General features: G+C 36.8%; 1 protein-coding gene across 1 annotated transcript; it reads right to left on the reverse strand.

Moving 5' to 3' along the window:
• Positions 1 to 1,145: 1,145 nt before the first annotated feature.
• Positions 1,146 to 9,091, reverse strand: LOC113065849 (dnaJ homolog subfamily C member 11-like). The gene is made up of 16 exons (XM_026237398.1): positions 8,961 to 9,091; positions 8,150 to 8,279; positions 7,582 to 7,655; positions 7,359 to 7,460; positions 7,133 to 7,279; positions 6,607 to 6,729; positions 6,444 to 6,517; positions 6,121 to 6,310; positions 5,934 to 6,019; positions 5,213 to 5,329; positions 4,971 to 5,126; positions 4,685 to 4,754; positions 4,417 to 4,474; positions 4,174 to 4,316; positions 3,326 to 3,455; positions 1,146 to 3,153 (listed from the first exon to the last, which is right to left on the reverse strand). The coding sequence occupies exons 1-16, from the start codon at positions 9,030 to 9,032 to the stop codon at positions 3,128 to 3,130; spliced, it is 1,698 nt and encodes a 565-aa protein (XP_026093183.1). The 5' UTR covers positions 9,033 to 9,091; the 3' UTR covers positions 1,146 to 3,127.
• Positions 9,092 to 22,056: the final 12,965 nt, after the last annotated feature.

Consider the following 22,056-nt stretch of genomic DNA (forward strand, 5'->3'; position numbering starts at 1 on the left):
CAATCTCACAATCATCAAAGCATTATTTAAATGAAAGACAGCGAAGAAATACTGCCTAAGCAAGTACGTCAAGTTCCCTTAGACGAAATAGATCTTAACCAATTTTAACAATTGTTTTCTAGTTGATTGAGTATTGTAATTAATTATTCATCTTTTAAATATGGTAACTGTATTGTAATAATGTTTTACATACTTTTATGGAGCTTTGACAGAACCATCTTTCGGATGCAACTTAAAAACTGTATATCTATTAACCAGTCGTGTAAAATGTTCACATGAAGTCCACACTTTTATTTATAGTTGACTATAAAACCATTTTTATAACTCATAAATGTGTTACCAGAAGTATTAAATGGGTTAAGAAATCTTGCTTAATAAATGAGTTTCCTAACCAAGTGCCTTTAAGGACTTTTATGAATTTCTAGTGTTTTACTGAGATGCACCTAGAACTTTTATTTTGAAAAGCTTGGTGACGAATCACCGGAAAACATATCTGAAATAAATATATCTCGTTTCAGGGATGTTTTTGTGAATAAGAAATGTTATCTCGGAGTTATCTATTTTTTAATGATTGTAATATAATGAATATATAAAATGATACAGCAAAGATAATATTCATGTTATAAGTTTTAAACATTTTGAGACACTGCGGGGCTTTTGAAAAACGCCATCTTTGTTCGGGGCAAAGATGCCTAAAATTTAGATAACATTGGACGTGACGACCGTCAACGAAGGAAGCACATGGTTTCAGTTGTTTGGGCAACCGTAGAAATCTGTTGTGGAACACAATACCAACTCTCTTTGTTGTCCTAAACACAAAGGTAATGAGTTTCATGACAGATGGGAAACAAAATACTACAACAAAATGTGTTTTCATCGTATCCTCACCGTCATCTTTGTGCCATCAGCAAAATAATTATATGAAGAGGCTGAAGAGAGCTCTAAAATCTGCTGCTGATAGGATGACACCTTTCATGAAGTAGATGCAAGAGTTTGCTCAGCACTCACACAGTCTTACGGTCAAACCACAGAAGCCAGTCTTTCATCTTACAGCCTACTCTCATATTTTAGTGTGTGTATACATTAATAGTTATGGCTTAAATAAATTTTTGACAGGATTTAGATGCCACAGACCACACCTTTGCTATTTTGAATCCATGCACGACCAAAGCCCATCTGTTTAATGTTTTAGATGCCAACAGCTGGATACGGAAAAGGTTGCAGAACAAATACAGATTGATCAAAAGAATGAAACTTAAACTTCAAGATGATCATAGAGAACTTATAACTTTGCGCCGACAACTTCGATATAGACATAAACATAGCCAGACATTCACAGCTCCAGATCTAGTCAAGCAATAATGAAGACCTCGGGTTGTACAAACATCTTTTGAACTTTAAGGAAGAATTTTGGTAATGGAAAATATGTTCAATAAAAGTATTTCCTGAAATGGGCAAAAGTGACATTCTTTTTCTTTAAACTTTTTTCTAAAACTTTCACAAAATTTACTGTTTTGGTTTTTACTTGTATTGAAGATTTTCTGCCCAAAGAATTTGTAGAAGAACATTTCTAGAATAAATGGTAACATTTTACAGTAATGTCCCTTTAATCTTTGTTAACATTAGTTAATAATAATATAAAAGTTAATTGCTAGTATATGCTAGCTCAGGTAAACAGATAAAATTTCAGATTTTAATAATGTACTAATGAATGTTGAAATGAACATGAACTATGATTATTAAATGCTTTTAAGCTCATGTTAACTAATGTAGTTAACTAATGTTAAATAGCACCTTATTGTAAAGTGTTACTGATTAAATTATATCAAATGTCACCTTGCTTAAAACATTTGAGGAAACATTATGTAAAATGTTCTGTTTTTAAAATAAAAGTCATGTACACCATTCAAACACAATATACATTTCCATTGTTCCTTGATGATTTATTTAAAAAATGACAGTCTATACTTGCTGCAAATGGTAGGCCATTAGGTAAAGTATGACAAACGCCTTTGAACAAACCGATACTTCAGCCAACAGACAACCGATACTTGTCTTGAGGCGACTGTTTTTTTTTTGTTTTTTTTACATAATTCAAATGGCAAGTGTGCAGAATGGACACATTTCATATAAACTATACTTCTCAAAAAAAAAAAAAAAAAGAGACTCCATACAGCCAGTCTTTCAAATAAAAGATGAATCATTAACCACCATGAAGCTCCCAAATACCAAAAAGGCAACAAAAAGTTGAAATCAACCAAAGAGGTTTTGATCTTCCATGTATTAATTATGGCACTAAAATGCAGGGATTGAGGGAGATTGAGCATAAAATATAAACAGAGGAGGTTACACTATTATCCCTTCATCCACTGCTATTCAAGTCTTTGGACACAAGGTGGGAGACAAGCCCTACATGAGTTTTAGTATACAATTCACATTTTGTTTCCCCAACCAGCATGCAATAGACAGTACCGGCATATTGTGTGCATTGGCCCCATCAATTCCTATTAAACTTCTGGCAGATGTAAAGTACGAGAGGTGGGCCTTCAAATATTAGACTCAAGGGATTGGGATGAAAGAAAAAATAATGCAAATGATTAAGCAGCCAGGGTTTCACTAAGAACATGCTTAGCCTCCTGAACATTTGCAAGATCATTTATTTGGAAGCTGGGGGTACAAAAAGTCAGACACAGAAAGAAGGCTGACAGCTGGGTTACACCAGCTCCTGTGGGATTCAGTGAGTAGGATCAAGCAGCAATGTTTTCTCTGTGATGTAATGAGAGAAAAATACATCTATCCACTGAGTGCTGATTACAGGCACCGTTGTGGATCCATATTTGAGGAAGGGGACTTTTGTTTAAAAATGGTTGTAAGGCCTACCAACACAAAATATATATGTTGTCTAACTTTTCTGGGAAAGGGAATTCAAGGAAATTCAGCAAATTAAATGTTCTAATTTGAAAACAGACATCATGTAGAATAATATTAAAACATCACAAAATAAAGGAAAAATAGGTATATGAAGACTTTCAAGGGCACAGTTTCCAGGGCACTACTCCAGAACATCTGTGTCTCATCAGTCTATACCAGTCCAAACTGTCCCTTTCAGCTCAAGAGATACATGTTCCTAACTGTCATTATCAATCCTGTGAGCTACAAGGGAGAGAAAAGACAAAAGAACATGAGATTTTAAATTACAGTTGGGAATAGCATTCATCTGCACTGCTGGTAAACACAATTAAGCATTTGTTATCATGAAGTCAAGATATTATGTATCAAAATAAATGCTCTAATCAACTGCAGCGTGTTTTGTTTGCATACTCACATTGTTTTGGTATCCTGAGTGCTTCTGTGTCACCACATAGAACTTGGTGCATCACGCCTCTGAACTGATACAGCATCTTCAGACTCTTCTCCTCACCTACACAGGGGTCGTAGAAGCCCGGTAACCCAGCCTGAGGACATTCATGCAAAAACATCCAATTAATACTTGCAACAGCATTTAATTTAATGGGTGCAGCAGTTCGGTTTTCTCAGGGTTTGCTTTTTGTTATCTTTAGGTTTTTGAAAATTGCATACAATACTATTAGAGTGCAACACTATGACATTTGGGGCCATTTCTTTAAATTCTTTAAGCATTAAGCTACATTTGAAAACTACAAGTTTTCTTGAATGTTAACATTATTGGAATATTATGGAAACATACACTACTTTTCAAAAGTTTGGGTTTGGTAAGACTTTAAACTGATTCAAAGAAGTCAAAATTATTTAGCTGATTTAGTGCTCAATAAACAGTGTTGTCTTATCATCAATGTTGAAAACAGTTCTTCTGGTTAATATATTTGTCAAAATTGAAACTGTTTTGATCCCGTTTTGTGCAACAAATAATAAAGCATCTTTACTGACACTTAATCATTTTAATGCATCTTTGCTGAAAGTATTTTCTTAAAAAAAAAAAAATCATACTAACCTCAAAATTTGGAACTCGTGTGTACATTGTTTATAATTTTAATGAATCTAATGTTTCTTTTCCCTTTCTTTCAGTACAGCGATACCAAAAATATTACAGAAAAAAATAGAATAATATAAATCCTTTTGAGAAATCATTGTTGTGCTAAAATGTCAGCCCTTATTTGACTTTTGGAACTACAAAGCAAGCATAACCTGCTTTACCTTAGAGGCTTCTGTGAGAATGAGTTTGGAGTCCTTCACCAGGCACTGTAGAGGCACCGTCACATCAATGACTCTTGCCCTTTCATGCTTACGGCTGTTGTCTGTCACAAACTTGCCATACCAGGCGTTGAGGATGATCAGACCTGGTACACAAGAAAACGGAGTCACCCAACATCACTTGGCAGCAAGTTCCAAGTCACAGTTTGATCACGTCCAATGCTATCGGGAGTTATGTGGTCATACCCATTCTGGACTCCTCCGCTTCGATAATTCTACGCACAGACTCTTGCATCAGCATAACCTACAGAAAAGAGTGATTTCAAATAGGACTGCTTGTATATGCACATAGTGAAAGCACACATTTATCACCCTGACGTGCAGATAGGAACGATACCCTGACACGAACTCATTGTTTCTCCAAACACAAAGAGCCTGCCGTGAAAATTATGACCACTTTAAATGGTCATGCTTTATAAGTTATTTGCAGTGTATTTAGATGTTATGAACTCACAGCTGCTTCTGCCTCTTGCTTCTTCTTGGCAATGTCTGATGCCGAGCTCTCCCGCTGCTTCTCAAGCTCCCTAAACAAAAGGTTCAATTTTAATGTACTCATTTGCTCTTTTACTCCGTGTCAAAGCCATTTAAATGGATTTCAGTCTATTATTTTCCAGACTCACAGGGGATAATGTTTGGAGAAGAGTGTTGGGAAGTCAACTGGCCAATAAAACACAACAAAATGAAACAGGAAGGAGAATATTACTATGCCTCTGCACATTTAATCAGATAAAATGGCTTACTGTTCCTGATGAGCACGAACGTAAGGTCTGATAACTAGCCGCTGGATGGCCAAGTAGAACACAAGTGGTCCGACAGTGGCATAAAAAACGGCGCTGGGTAGAAGCTGGTCTGTTAAGTGAATGGGGAAGAAGTACGTCTGGCTCGCTCGGTTCAACCTGGGATTGACAAAAACACCTCGATTTCAGAGCTAGTGAAAAACTTCTATTGGGAAACTGGCTCAAAATGATCAAAAGCATCTTACTTGATCTTGAGAGAGACGCCTTGCGGTACTCCGACACTGACGGTAGCACCCAGGACACTGTGGCGACTGATCTTCGTCTCGGCACCGTATTCCACCACGGTACCGAAAAACCCTGACCTGCAACACAAGCGCTGATATTTTAACAGGCTAGAAACAGAAAAATGAGTAATATGAATACAAAATCTAGGATTACAGACACAGATGCTGCATTTATACCGCGAGGACATGTTAACTGATTTAATTTACATTCATTAGACCAGCTGTATTTAACAGTAGGTCTGTGAACCCTAGGGAGACCACAGAAATACAGAAGAGTGTTCGACATATAATATTTGATCTTAAACGTCAAATATGCAAATAGAAAATACAAGGCTAACCTAATTGAACTACAGCTCGAACCAAAGAGTGTAACAGATTAAAATAGGATGTACAAATATGAGGAAAGGTGCATTTCAAAATAATTATGAGAATCAGATATAAATAATTTAGATATCAGAGGATGGATGACGCAATCCAAACTGATGCAAACCATTTTTTTTTTACGGTTTACACATGCAAAAAGTCAAGATAAAATCTGTCAAATGGAGCTCGAAGCTAATATTGGCTGACAAATTCTATAACCCTTCTGAACTACCTTTTTAAACTTGCACTTTTAACCAAAAAGATGGTTAATGAAGCCAAAAAACAAAACAAAACAAAAGCAGCATCCACAGATACATACTTGACAGAGCCCTTGATCTTGGTCTGATCATCATCCTGGAATTTGTACTGGTAGCTCATCATGATAAATGTATGTGGAATTCCCAACTACGGCAATACAAAAAAAGATGAACAATGGTTAAAAAAAGAAAAGAAAAAAAAAGCACTTGAATATAGATCAGGGGGAGATGTGCATAACAGCAACTGACCTGCACAGCGAAGGTGAAATGACTGCTTTTGGTGTCCCTGACGATGCTGGTGTTCATGGAAGACTGAGTTCCCCAGCGCCACTGTAAATAACCCATAGTGTTTTTGTCCAGGTGGCGTGCAAGCATAGTAGTGAGAGCCGGCCGTATACCACGGGATGAAAACTGCATGCCACAATGAGCCGTAGTGAAGCTAAAAACACAAATATCTCAGTACACAATACACTGAACAGCATGCAACCTGCAACAAAAACAGTCAAAACTATTTTTTTACAAAAATAAAGTAATAATAATAAAACTAAATTACAGAGATGTGCTGTACTCACCAGCGTGGAGTCAAGTTACGGAAAATCTTCAACCCGAAGAGAGGGCCATGTGTGTCTCCTGCCCCAAACTCAACCTGTATTAAACACGTACAGTTACATGTTCAGCAACAATGACAAACAATCCAGTCAATTATTATGTCAAGCATTAAGTAAAAGCACTTACTTCTCCCCAGCCCTTTGCTGAGGTCACTCGTCGCAAGGCCAAGTTTATGTTTCCTCCCCCATTACCATTGTGTGTGGAGAGAGAGCCAGAAAGAATGGCTGTGTCTGAGGTTGTCAAAGGGGCCTATGAGAGCAGAGTTAGACAGAAAATAAGCCTTACGGCTGTATTAAGATCAGGGCCAATGACTTATAAGTGTGTATCCACAATGAATAAAAGTGAACGTCTCTTAGAAAGTTCATTGAAATGTGCTTTTTATATATTAGTTTCATGTTTAGGGTTAGGGTTTTAGGCTGTACTGCTTAAGATTTTTGAGGAAAAAATATCTTTTTTTTTCAGGTTTTTTTGAAGAACAGAAAGCTCGAAAGAAAAGCATTTATTTGAAAGAGAAGTCTTTTTTAACGTTAACATTTAATTGAATGCATCCTTTCTAAATAAACGCATTGATGACTTTCAAAAGAAAATCTTACTGAACAGTGTTGTGTCTATGAGAGCATACATGAAAAGAAACAAGATGTAAGGACTGTACCTCTATTGACTGGGATATGTGCATCTTGTTGATCTCAATGTGCGGTAAGCCGCCGGCGCCACCGCTATCACTACCAGAGATCTCTTCATAGTCCTCCTCATAGCGATCAAAGAGGTCTGTCGCATCAATACCCACACTTATTGTGCCCTGAGTGAGACAGTGAACAATCAGCAAGACCTGTATTAATGATGACAGCGGCTGCTGCATTGAACGCATAAGATCAAACCTTTGGGTTGGTCCTTTGCTGTAGTCTTCTCTCCTCTCTTTCTCTTTGAAGTCGCTCATATTCTTCACGGATCTCTGCTGGCGTTCTTTTCCTCTCCACCACCTAGAAATCATTATTGCAGTGAGCACAAAAAGATGACAAGGAAAACGTATTTGCTTGAAATGTTACAAAACTATGGAATGAATGCTGAAGCATTTTTTAGTCTTCTGAATCTTCGGCTTACCTCCCATCCTTCCACTTCCAGCCCTCTCTTCCCATATACGTCATAAATTGCTCTAGATTGTGGATCACTTAGTACTGCAAAATAACATAAATCACTATCATGAAATATGCATGACTTGGTATTAAAAACATGCTGTCCGTTAAACGGATAGTTCACCCGAAAGTGTAAATTTTTGTTATCATTTACTCAACCTTATATCATTTCAAACCTGTATGACTTTCTTTCTTCTGTGGACCACAGAAGATGATATTTTGAAGAATGTTGGTAACTAAACAGTTTCAGTTTTCATTGACTTCCATTGCATAGACAAAGACTACAATGAAAGACAAAAGTGAACAGAAACTGTTTGGTTATCAAAATTCTTCAAAATATGCCTTTTATAACAAATGCATTTTTTCAGTTTTGAATGAGAGTGAATAAATGATGACAAAATATTCATTTTGGAGTGGACTATCCTTTAACAACAAAACAATTCCTTGACAGTAAAAACAGAGACATGCCATCATGCAGCAAAATTGGCTTGCTTTGTCAAAGGATTTAAGAGGCTGGGTGGACAAAAACATCGTACCTTCATAGGCCTGGTGAACCAAGTTAAAAAGCTGCTCTGCCTGCCTCTTAAGCTCTGGATCTCTGTGCTTGTCTGGGTGGTACAGCATGCAAAGGCGGCGATATGAAGCCTTGAGCTCATCCTGTGTAGCCTTAAAGTTAAACAGAAATAATTCACAATAAGCCTAAACTACAGCAATGCTCTTGGAAAGACATAACATAAAAGGTGCAAAATCAGATCCAAAAACAAATTCAGAACTTTTAACCAAGAAAAATGAAAATCCTTTCAAGACAATTACCTCAAAATGTATGACTTTCTGTTCTGTTCCATTAAGTTATACAATATGAAATCGTCAGTCACCATTTGATTACATTGCATGCCAAAAGATCTCCGTCACTCCCTAACATTCTGAATAACATCTCCTCTGAAGAAAGTTAACAAGGTTTGGAGCAACTTGACGGTGTGTCTATCAAAGAAGATCTTGTTTATGTTTTAATTGAATCAGTAGCGTTTTCTTGATTGAAGTCAACAATTTAAAAACTTTTACTGTAGAGAAGCGCCAAAAATAATAATTAGGGGTTATACTTCACGTTTAAGTCTAAAGAGAACATTAAGTATTACATATTATATGCATCATTTCTATTAGTGACCATGCAGTCAAATTCCTTCATGAAGACAATGATAAGTAAGGGTCACGGTGTGCGGACTGAGCCACAGCGTAACGACATGCTGTCTGGTCCTTTTAAAAGCGTGATACTTGAAGCCTCTGCATTTACCATTCACTTGCGGCTCTCTCACTGAAAACATCTACGTTAATAACTATTTGTCATACCTCTCTGCGGACGTTTAACAGAGAATAATAATCATCATTGTCGATTTCGTCTTCCTCCAAGGCCGCCGCCATATTTACGACCGTTCATCTCCGCCCCAGCGCAAGATCAAACTACGTACGCTGGTTTGGGTGCGCAGAATCGGAGCAAATGAAGGTTTTCAGCGCCACCCCTGGCTGGGAGGAAACACTGACCAAAAACATGTAGGTGGTGAGCTGGTCAGTCATCAGTGGTTATCTGGGACTTTACAAAAAACATAACGGCGCATCTCTAAAGATTAGAATATCATGGAAAAGTTCTTTATTTATTTTTTTGTAATTTAATAAAAAAAAGCTAAATTTCTTATATTCTAGATTCATTGCACACAAACTGAAATATTTCAAGAGTTTTTATGTTTTAATTATGATGTTATGACTTCTTAGACTCAAGAATTAAAAATTCAGTATTTCAAAAAAATTGAATATTTTCTCAAAGATCATTAATAATAAAATAAAAAAAGATTTACAAAACAGAAAAGATTTCCAAAAACGTTTAATTATCCACTCAGTGGTTGGGCCTCCCTTTGCATGAATTACTGCTTCAGTGCGGTGTGGCATGGAGGTGACCAGTCTGTGGCACTGCTGAGGTGTTATTGAAGCCCAGGTTGCTTCGATAGCGACCTTCAGCTCCTCTGTATTGTTTGTCAGATGTTACTTATCATCCTCTTCACAATAACCCATATATACTCTGTGAGGTTCAAGTCAGGTGAGTTGGCTGGCCAATCAAGCACAGTAATATAATGTTCATCAAACCACTTGAAAGTGGTTTTGGCACTGTGAGCAGGTGCTAAAGTCCTGCTGGGAAAGGAAATCAGTATCTCCATAAAGCTTGTCAGCAGATGGAAGCATAAAGTGCTCCAAAATCTCCTGGTAGATGGCTGTATTGACTTAGGACTTGATAAAACACAATGGACCAACACCAGCAGATGTCACGGCACCCAAATAATCTCTGAAATTCACACTGGAATTTAAGCAGCTTGGATTCTGTGCATCTCCAGTCTTCCTCCAGACTCCAGAACCTTTCCAAAAGAAATGCTACATTTCATTTCATCTGAAAAGAGGACTTTGGAAAACTGAGTAACAGTCCAGTCCTTTTCTCCTGACCTCAGGTGAAATGCTTTGACATTTTTCCTTCCAGTCAACTTTCTATAAATATATATTGATACAGCACTCTATGAACAGCCAGACCTTTCAGCAATGACCTTCGTGGCTTACCCTCTTTGTGCAGGGTGTTAATGATTGTCTTCTGGACAACTGTTCAGACATTAGTATTTCCCATAATTGTGGTTGCATGTTCTTAACTAGCACAAGAGGTTCCCAATATTTATACTCAAAATTAATCAAACTAATCAAGCTCAAATGGAATATTCACTTTTTTATTTGAAATCCTTAATTTAGAATTTTCATGTATACTGTAAATCATAACCATCAGAGTTAAAACAAACAACAAACAAAAACCTGTTGAATTCTACAATTTAAGAAAATTTGGTTAAAAAATATATATACTTACAAAAAATATAGACCTATTCCATGATATTCACATTTTTTGAGATGCACCTGTATGTATGCGGACCCAGTACCCTCATTCGTGGTCATTGGGGGTTGTGGCTAAAAGGTATACAGCAAAAACCAGAAGCTAACAATAAATATAATTTTCTACCTTTTAGATTGTTTTATTAACGTCTAAACCTACCACAACCCTAAACCTACCCCTTACAATAATGCAAAAATAATAATTGTTGTACAGTGTGAGAAAAATTATGTTTATATTGATGTGTGCATGACCAGCAGTTTTTGCTGTATCCCTTCGAGCCATAACCGTCATTGTGCTTTACTATTTGTGTACTCCAGTGATCGTCAAAGTTTAGCTCACACCCTAATCAAACACCAATCAACACAATTTGAGGACCACTGGTCTTACTTCCACAACACATTTCCTTCCTGTAGGACAGGGTTCACACCAATGGCATGTGTCTTATCCACTGCGCCAACACCACCCAGTTAGCTTATAGTATTTTTTTCTAATTTGAGTGTATGGGTAGGCTTTCGTGGGAAATTCTAGCGTGCTGCTGCGTCATTACGTCATGTCTGTAAGCATAAAGGAGTTGTCCTGGCCACAAGTCTATGGAATGTGAGGATCCTGCAGGTGGATGATCGTTTATAGCCTTTTCAACAGCAGCTAGAATAATTAAATGTACCATTTTGATTACGGATTGTAATCCAGAAGAGATTATGTGTTTGTGAAACACATGTGAATGAAATTAAATTAAATAAAATCAAATAATGTGCTTCTGATTACAGATAGACTGGGATTACACACAATTTGCATTTTAAAAACAACCAGTTTGAATGGAAAATTCCTTATGTATTTTTTTTTTTTTTTTGTGATCAACATTTTTATTGCTTTCCAAAGGGGGTGGGGGGGGGGGGGTTACAGACATATCCAAAATCATATGCAACTATATGGAAAAATAAATAAATAAATAAAAAACATCACAATGGTAAAACAGTGCATAAAATCACAGAGACATGTTCGGCAGGTGTATCACAACTATGATTGCCTAGCTGTTGACTCTGGTCCAAGAGATTATCTTAGATGAAAAGGAGTTCCAAGCCTTGTACAGTTACTGGTCGCGCCTTATTAAGTCGTGCAGTTGTATGTTCAAGGTCTACAATGTTGACAAGACCAGAACGATTTCATACACATATCCGGAAAGAACCAGTTTTTCAAAATTGTTTTCTTTGCAGAGGTAAACCAAGCATATACCATTTTGAGCTGAATTTGCTTTAGATTTATATCTGAATTATCATTAAAGAGACAGAATCCAGGATTGGGAACATAAAAAATGTCAAGTATGGGTTAAACTAATTTCTTGATATGAAATTTGAGTGGTATGACAATTAGAGATTAGACTGTACAGAAATTTACATCTACTACTATATTCACATAGTCATGTAATGCTGATGTTGTTAACATTAAATATTTGTCGATAAATTATTAAGTATAATTATATAAAAAGTATAATTTGCACGGTTTAATGAGATACAAGCTGATTTAGATTAAATCACCATTGGCAGTGTGATTTATTGTAATGCTTTTTTCCTCAGTTGGTCAGAACAAACGTGGCAGACTTGCTACTTACTTGTTCAGATGACCATATCTGTTGAAAATTCTTATTTGGGTCATATATTCCAAGACGTAGGCTAGAACCTGTGATTGCAAAGTACAGTAAATACCCACTCTGTTGTAGTGAGTACACAAACACTCCTCAAAACATTAGATTCATCTGCGCTGGAGCCGAGCTGCCTCACAACCCACGTAAGGAAGATATTGTGCTGAAGTTGCTGAGCTTTGCATTTTTTCTGACCTGGGACAGTCTTGCAAGTTTCTCCCTATTGAATGACAAGCTCGCTCTCAAGATGACAAGACTCTACAATGTTGACAAGACCAGAACGATTTCATACACATGCTTTAGATTATATTATCTGAATTATCATTAAAGAGACAGAATCCAGGATTGGGAACATAAAAAATGTCAAGTATGGGTTAAAATAATTTCTTGATATGAAATTTGAGTGGTATGACAATTAGAGATTAGACTGTACAGAAATTTACATCTACTACTATATTCACATAGTCATGTAATGCTGATGTTGTTAACATTAAATTTTGTCGATAAATTATTAAGTATAATTATATAAAAAAGTATAATTTGCACGGTTTAATGAGATACAAGCTGATTTAGATTAAATCACCATTGGCAGTGTGATTTATTGTAATGCTTTTTTCCTCAGTTGGTCAGAACAAACGTGGCAGACTTGCTACTTACTTGTTCAGATGACCATATCTGTTGAAAATTCTTATTTGGGTCATATATTCCAAGACGTAGGCTAGAACCTGTGATTGCAAAGTACAGTAAATACCCACTCTGTTGTAGTGAGTACACAAACACTTTTAGATTTCTGCATGCCTTACTGACTGAGCTTTGGCAGACCTGCAGTCTTGCAGTTTCTCCCTATTGAATGCACTCGCTCTCAAGATGACAAGACTGCAAGTGTAGGTATTGTGATTGCAATGTACTGTAAGCTTCAGTATGGTTGGTGCGACATTACAGAATATCCATAAAGATTATAGAGATAATAAATACATTCCAACTGTGGACTTAAAAGATGTTTATTAGACTTTTATTCACTCATTTTATGCATCCAAAATAGTTTAATTTAAATTAATAATTCAGTTTAAAAAGTCAAACGGCGCCCTCTTTTGTTTTTAATCAACATTCAGTTACTTAATGAGCTGTAGTTCACGTCAGACCCAAAAGCTCAGTTCTATTAGTGTTAGAAAAAGAAAGAAAGAATGAAAAAAAGAAAGAAAGAAAGAAAGAAAGAAAGAAAGAAAGAAAGAAAGAAAGAAAGAAAGAAAGAAAGAAAGAAAAGAAAGAAAAAGGTTGCCATTAATAAGTAAGTGTCATGTCAGTATTGGAATCTTTAAGTAACCAGTCCACTTGGATTTTAACCACATCAACTCTGGGGTCCAATATTGCATATGCCTAATTCTGAAAAAAAAAAAAAAAATTACAGCTGAAGTGGTTAATTACCGATAAAAGTAGAGTAGAAATTATTGTGAAAAGACAAATGGATGGAGACAAAGATGTTTGTGTGTGATGTAATGGTAATTAAATAGCGAAATCGTCTGTGAAGACCTCTGTGTGATGCCATGTGTGATCCTGGCAAGAATAGATTGCAGATGTTCCATAAGGAATTGTGCTGTAGTATAATTTTCAGTCCCTTAGAGAATTCAAATGCCTTAAAAGCTGTAGTACCAACATTTTTCAAGAGCTTCATGTATTATTGTTAGCCTTCTGAACACGTTCTAATTCTAAATAAAACCATATATATATATATATATATATATATATATATATATATATATATATATATATATATATATATATATATATATATATATATATATATATATATATATATATATATATATATATATACAGAACTTGATTTATTCAGTCCACAATGAAATAAAAGCCACAATGTTATGTTTATTCTATCACAAGATGTTTCGTCTGATAGACTGGACCGAATGTTTTCTCCACGGGTCATTTAGAATATTTTATCCAATACAAGATTAAATATATATTCGACAATGAGCAGATAAGGATTTAGAAAGCACTCATGTTATCAAGCAACTGTAACCAATAAAGATGACGCTTTAATGATAACATTTCATAGCGGGTATTCGCTGCGGGCAGAGATGCATTTAAGCCATTATCTGTGTGCTCAATGCAATTAACGAATGCTTAATCTAGCGAATAATTAATCAGCTGGGGTATAATGCGACTTCCATATTCCTAAACGCAGTTTTGAGGTTTTCTAGGCAATTCAGATTGGACCCAGACCACAGCATTATGCATTTGGAATTGGAACTGGAACTGGCTGTCAAGAAATTGTTTCTCTGGCAAGCACAGCAGTGTAGGATACTTTTCGGATACTTACAGTGAACCAAAAGACATTTTGGAGGTCTGGGGTGCTATATTTTTCGTGAAAGCGCACTGTGACAGTAGAACGCTGCTGCCACCTGGAGCTGTCCGTTCAGCACCATGGCGCAGCATTTCAGCGCGTTCAGCCCAAACGTTGCTTCATCTTCAAGGTTAACCTTTGGATTGCTTTAAATTTATAATAATGACATACATTGTTTTAGCAACACAAAAAAGCTGTTTTGTGTGGATTTGTAAAAATAAGTAAATTGTAAATATGTTTTCATAATTGTTATAAAACATCCATTAAACGTGTCACATTGATCTCTGCCATTTTACGTGATTTCATGAGTTTTCAGGTCAGTTTCATGCATTTAATGCTTAAATTCAAAGTGTTCGATAGTTAAGTTTTAAATTTGGGTATATTTTATTTCAGCGCCTTGGTAGCAGAGCTATGATATGAATAAAGGCCATCACCTTTTATATAGCCTATATAAAAAACCTATACATAACGCATACATAGCATTACTTAAATTGCTGACGAATGAAACGTAAACGCAAAAAGCTCAGAAAAATAAGTTCTCACGAGCGCTCACTTTGGATTGGTTCGGTTCTTCTTAAGGTGTATTTACACATCACGCTTCACCCAATGATTCTCAGAGACACTTCGAAGGGGAGGATGTTTGCTTTACTCTCACAAGCCATTTTAGAACAACATGGTCAGTCATAGTTCGACAGCCAATCGTGAGTGCGCTCTGGCTGGACTTGCCTCTGCCTCGCCAGTCCCTTCTCGTGCTGCTGTCCTCGGCGTGAACGCGCGTGGTACCCAACGCTCGTGAAGAGGAGGAGGATGTGGCGCGCGGAGGGGAAATGGCTGCCGAAAACAAGCCGGAAGGTAAGTCAGAAACATCGGGGATATTTTTATACTTGTACGACAAGAGTGTGCGTGGGGAAAAATTTGGAGGCAGGCAGAAAAGAACCGCCAGTTGTGAACCGAGAAGCTTTTGGGATTGTAAAGGCTCTGTGTTTATCCTTACACACTCGTTATTCGCGCACGGAGACATCACATCACCCTAGCCAGCATCGGTAGCTAGCCAGCAGTGCTCATCACAGATATTTAAAAACTAGCTGGAGCGAAAGCGCGAGCGCCTCTGAAATTTCAAAAATCCGTCTCGCGCTCCGTTTCCTTCAGCCTAACGGTCGCGCTCAAAGCAAAACTTGTGAGCCGCAACGACTGTCGATTTCTAACTTCTTTTTTCGATTCATCAAGCTTCCTCGGTTGCGTAAATTGTTTCTGAGTCGGCGGGGATAGAGTTCTGGAGACCGTATTTGACCGAAAACTACCTTACAGCCACGACTCAAAGAAATACTGCTGGTAAGCTAGTTTAATAGTAGATTTTTTTCTCTCTCAGTCACTTTCTCGTGTTCATAGACTCCTACTTAACTTAACTTACCTTCTTATTAGGTTTTGTGATATGTTGTCAAATCAATTTCATTTTTAAGTTTGCTTCAAGGACGCATTTTTCCATATCAGTTTGGCCCCTTTATAGTAGATACATATAATCAGCAGTTTAAATCTCTGAACTAGATTCTTGTATAACAGAAGAGTCTGATATTTCCAGATCAGGACCTTTATAGAACCTATGGAATGTGGCTACAATAACGCAAAATTTAAATTTATTTTTTAAGCCAGGAAGAATAAAATTAAAATAATTTTATTGAAGATTATACATAAGAATTTATTTTTAACACTGTTTCGAATACTTTTTAGATTTGTCTCTCGAATGAATAAGGCAACAAGAGTTGGTTTCACTCTGAGACACTCTAATAGAGTTGAAAATATTGCATGTCCACAGCATGTCGCTGCTAAATTTGGCTGAAATACGATAAAAAAAGACTAATTATTAGTTTTGGGAAATCGTCAATTATAGTTGCGAGGATTGTGTGTGTGTGTGTAATTCACCTTCAGTGTGAGATCAAAGTTAAATAATGGGTCTATTGACCACAAGGTGGCGACATTGAGTTATAATAAACTTTATTTGGGGAAATCGTGATAACATAACTTGAAAAAAAAAGATTGGCTAAAACAAATATAAAAAAATACAGTCTATAATCATTTTGATAGTTAACACTTTAGTCTCTTGGGAACATTTAAAGACAATACAATGAGTTGATAAATCATGGTTTAGTGATAAACTACATGTTCGTTATGCTGAATAGCCTAATAGAAGGTGAAAGATAAGTTTGATTATAAAACCTCACTTTTGTGTAGTAAATTGTGCATATTGAGAAACTATAGATATAATAAATTATCCTAATATAAAGTAACATTAAAACATGACTCCAGACAAACCCGGGGCTCTGAACATATATAAATCCACAAGGGGGTGGTATTGAGCTTCTTAAATGCCCACTGTTATATGTTTAACACCGTGACAGCTAAGAATACAAGCATTACCATAAAGATAAATCTGTGTTTGTTTTCAAAACAGCACTCAGGCTAACTACCTAAACTAGCTCTCTCTTAGTGTATGAATGTGGGTGTGTGCATGTGTTTGTCAATCTCTGCATGTATGTGTGTGGATTTCAGATGCAAACACAACCAGCCTTGAAACATGTCTCAGACTGGCCTGCTTCCTGTCAATGCATCTCAGAAGCTAAGAGTTTTTTAGAAACCCCGACTTGTGGCTCCCTTTGCAGAACAGGCTTGGTTATTTTTGTCATGCTTGTCAGGTCAATGTATGGGGGAGGAGCTAGTGTTCCACACCTCCGTATTAATATAGAGTGCTCTGCACCATATAGCTACAACTAAATTCGGAGTCCTATATAGCTAGCAGAATGTTATATTTAATATCTAGGCCTACACACTTTCAGTATGTAGTTTGCCATTATACGTGTTGCATGGCATTAATTTTAGCACTTATTGTAGCCTGTATTTCAACCTTTTGTCCTTGAAGCATTTAAAATGTTTGCATAGAGCATGGTTCTCCAGGGCCTTATTATTTGGCAAGGTTTTTTGCACATAAGGACAGGCTGTTCTTAGCTGGAGGCTGCTATGAAAACATGGTTAATGTCTCACACACCCCATAGAGCTCTTCTGTCTCCTGATATGCCCCAGCTCATTTTTTAGATTGCCAGGAACTGGGACTGTGCCTATAGAAGGTGATTATGGTGGATTGCAATGTGCAAGGGAACTGAACATTATATATATATATATATATATATATATATATATATATATATATATATATATAAATATATATAAATATATATAAAAGGACATGAGAGTCAGTAAATGATAACAAAATATTATGATTTTAAAGTAAATTATGGTATATATTATTTCAAATTTCACTGAACATATTTTTATATTTGATTTTTTTTCTTCACAAAGAATGCTGTTTATCAAAACAACTGACTATTTATAGAAGGAAGGATACAAGCTCTCCAAAGAGGGATTTATGACATATTTAGCCATTATGTAGAACATTTACTTTTAAAGATCTCTGCATAGGCATTTTACGCAGATCTTTTGCCACAGTTCTATGAAGAATATGCTTTGATGTTTTTTATTTTTTTATTTTTTTTGATTGAATTAGTGAATGGCAGGGATAGATGGAGATGCCACTTCTTCCTGGGGAGTCGTGACAGATTCTTTCAGCTTGTCTCGATCCTTCCCAACCTGCCTCACACAGAAACACACATTAACTTCATTGATTGGTGTAGCTTACTAAAATTGAGCCTTAACAAACATCCCTGTGACTACAATGAATTTGATTGCTGCCCTCATTGCTTCTTGTTTAGGGGCTGTTTCTTGACAGATGTGTCAGTATGACTGAAAAGTGAAAAAATTAAATAAAACCGGGCAAACATGCTCAACACACCAGGTCATTTTGAACAAACCAGTTAGCTTTAGAGATACTACCATATGTACAGTGGTCTAGATTGTTTTCTCTCTTGGCAGTGTAACACTTCTAGCCATTAACAGCTGGAGCCATCTATGATACTTTATTATAGTTAATGAAATGTGCATGTGGTCTTAAGTTACAAGGGAACAGAGTGCTTTTATATTCCTCATCCATACCCCTGCCTGCAAATGAAACTGCATTTCCTCCCAACAAGGCAGCACCTAAGGCCAAAGTAATCCCTTTAAATGCAACCCTGAATGTGCTTGATAAAAAAGGGGGAGAAGCAAATGCGCACACTGAACTTTGAGGCCGAATGGTGCATATTGTTCAGGAGAGGTGTTCTTCAGCATGGGGATGGACATATTTGGGATGCATGGCCTTGCTTTTGGGAGGGAGACTGAGGTTTGGCAGGCATGACATTGCTGACCCTGGTACACATTCTTATAAATTCCTGCTATGTGCATGGGGGAAATAAAGAATAAGAAAAAGTTGTATATCCGGGAATATGTACTTTTCCCAGAATTCTTTTTTTTTTCTCCATTCTCTTTTGGCTTCCTGAAGGACTGAAGAAAATCCGTAATCCGGATCGAATGTACAGATCAGCTGTGTGTTATTCAGCCCATGCTCCTCCTAAGAGTGTCAGTGATGACACAGAGACTAACAGTAAGAGCTGCTTATTAATATTGCATTCGTGGCATTGCTCGAAGGGGCCACTTTTTGCCTAATCTATTATTCATCCATCGATTCATTTATTTACCTTTTGATTTCATTTGTCATTCTCTTCTCACCTTGGGACTTCTTGTTGGGGCTTTATATGATGATTGACCAATCAGTGCTTTGACGGGGGTATGTTGTCAATATTAGATGTTTTGTTAGTAACTGAAAGTGACTGTGGGTAAGATCTGGTACACCTTGGCTGTGTAAACAATGAAAAGCTTCGGGAGTGACAGCCATTTAAATGGAAGTGAATCCACTGAATTACATTTTGTGTGTGTAAAGAACAAGAACTGACTCTGAAATTTCCATGATTGACACCGTGGTAAACATAACAACATCCTGAAATATAGCACATTCGATAGCCGCTATTTTTGGCCATAGTAATAGTACAGTGACCAAAGCATTTTTTTTTTATTATTATTATTTTTTTTTAACAACTTTACCTAAACCACTGTCGACAAAACCGTCATGTTTTGTTTTGGGAAAGCTGTTTCACACACAGTGTGCTCTTGAAGTGTTGCCATGTTAACTTTTTCTTTGTTTGGGCTCACAAAATAACATTTATGGAATTAATACAAGTGCAGTTGCCTGTCAATGACGTTAGTTACCCTTTGCTACCGCCTTTACTGACAAAGAAACCACATGACTACAGTGTCGTGGACAAATGCGGAAGTAGTGTCTAGCGTCCAGCAAACCACTAGCTTCGGCATCCTGTCTCTAGACCCGCGAGGATGCATTTGATCCATAGTCTGATCGTGTCTTTGCATCTGTTAAATCCATGATTTATCTTCCCGTCTGATTGATGGCCATCAGCGGTTGGGTAGAAGACAACAAATCCCATCATTGTTTTGGTAGTGCTCCCTCTCGTGGCAGGTCCTACAACCTGTAAATGTAATTAATAATAATTAATAATTAATAACTAATTTAGTTTAGAATGCTCTGGATTAGGGCTGCAACTAACGATTATTTTGATAATCGATTAATCTGTCGATTATTTTTACGATTAATCGATTAATCGGTTTATGTACTTATATTTTAGTTTTTTCCATTTTTTCCCCAAGTAAATTATTAATAAAGGGTCTTTATCATTCAGCATAGATTTTTAAGAGATTTTAACCATTTTGCATTGTCATATCCTCATCAAAAATATACCTGGAGTTGTTTTATTATGTTAGTAATCCTTTGTCGAACTCTTCTGCAATCAAAACACTGATCCATACTCTAGCAAAATTCACAAGGAGATTTCAAATATTGTTTTCACCATGGCAGTCCTTAGAGCTCCTAAAGTAGTTTAACATCCCAAACAAAGCTTAAGGAATCTTTGAGAACATATTTTCACGAAGTATAAGGATAAAACAGAATAAAATTGCAGTGCATTGTATTTTATTATTTACTGGGAAAAAGCTTTATAGCTTATGCTGTGAAATTGTAAACAATCCTTCGAAAAAAAGTGCCAATGGCATGAAACCTGAATGGAACTCAGAATTTAAAGTAAAATCCATCAGAAGGTTGTCCAGAAAAAAAAAAATGGGACACACACAAAAAACCTGCTGTGTGAAAAAGAGCAGTGAATACTTAGTAAAGAAGTGCATTTTAAATATACTCAAACATTTACCTCTCTCATTCAGTCATAATTAGGCTGCAAGTCTGAATTATGAACTGGTAAACGACAAACTGATCACATAACATGTTTGTAAAGCTTTAAATGTTAACTGTTAAAAAGCAATGTTATCAGCTTTTACGACTAAACATTTGCAAACAACCTTGTACTGGAGAATCTGCACAAATAAAATTCTTAGGGGCCGTTCACATATCGCACCTAAAAACGCGTGGAAAACGCTAGTCGCGCCGCTTTCTCCTTCTTTCCAAAGCGCTCGGGCAGAAGCGCCCCTGAGGCGTCTGCCTTTGCTAAGCAACCATGACGTGCTCTCTCCATGACGTGCCCTCTCCATGAAGACCCGGAAATTTCAGCAAAGGATAAATGGATGCGGTGTGGACGCGCCTGGAAAAACGGGCGCATCGCACCGCGTGCGTGTCGCGACCGCGTCGCTTCCATTATGAGAGTGCATACTGCGCGCCTACATAGGAAATAACGAACTTGAGCACGCAAAAGACACGATATGTGAACGGCCCCTTAAACAGTTCAGTAGTGCAGAGTTTACAGGTTACTCTTCATTTTAAAGGCTCAAAGTAAAGTACTCCCACTTCCCGCTGAATGCTGCAGAGACGCTGTTCGGGAAGCACGTGACATAAAACGAGGCCAGCTATTGGCTATTCGCTTCTTCACCTGCTGTACTGGCTGAGTAAAACCTCCGGTGGCTCATTACTGCCACACTTTGGTCACCGCAGATTTGAAGTATGCACGAAATGAGCCGCTTATGGCAAATAAAATTTATTTAGCGACGAATCGATTACTAAATTAGTTGACAACTATTTTAATAATCGATTTTAATCGATTAAATCGATTCGTTGTTTCAGCTCTACTCTGGATAGGATTTTTGTAAATGCAGTTCTCACTCCCTGAAATTTTCAGGACTTAATTCTGTTGTGTTGGTCACTCCCATAAATTACTGAACTCTGTGTACGCGACAGATTTAAGCACTTAAAGGTGAACTGACAACCAAATGTATCTTCAGTGTGTATGTAACCCTTATGTTCAAACTGATAGCATTGGCCTTTGAAAAACATTCATCCAATAGCACAGCAAGACTGAGCTCTACTATTTGTTGAAATTATTTGTCACCACTACTAGACACATTTCCCCTTAGAGTATAAAACATGCATATTTTATGTTGGACTTTAAGCATAACGCATTTGTTGTGGGATCATGTGTATGTTAATACTGCTTGGTGTGTTGTGGAGCTCTTATTACCATAGGAGTGAAACTGTTCTCATGTTAAATGAGTAAAATAAATCTACTCACTTGGCACTTCTGAAAACTTA

Source organism: Carassius auratus, chromosome 48, assembly GCF_003368295.1.
Source record: "Carassius auratus strain Wakin chromosome 48, ASM336829v1, whole genome shotgun sequence".
In the NCBI taxonomy this organism is placed as follows: domain Eukaryota; kingdom Metazoa; phylum Chordata; class Actinopteri; order Cypriniformes; family Cyprinidae; genus Carassius; species Carassius auratus.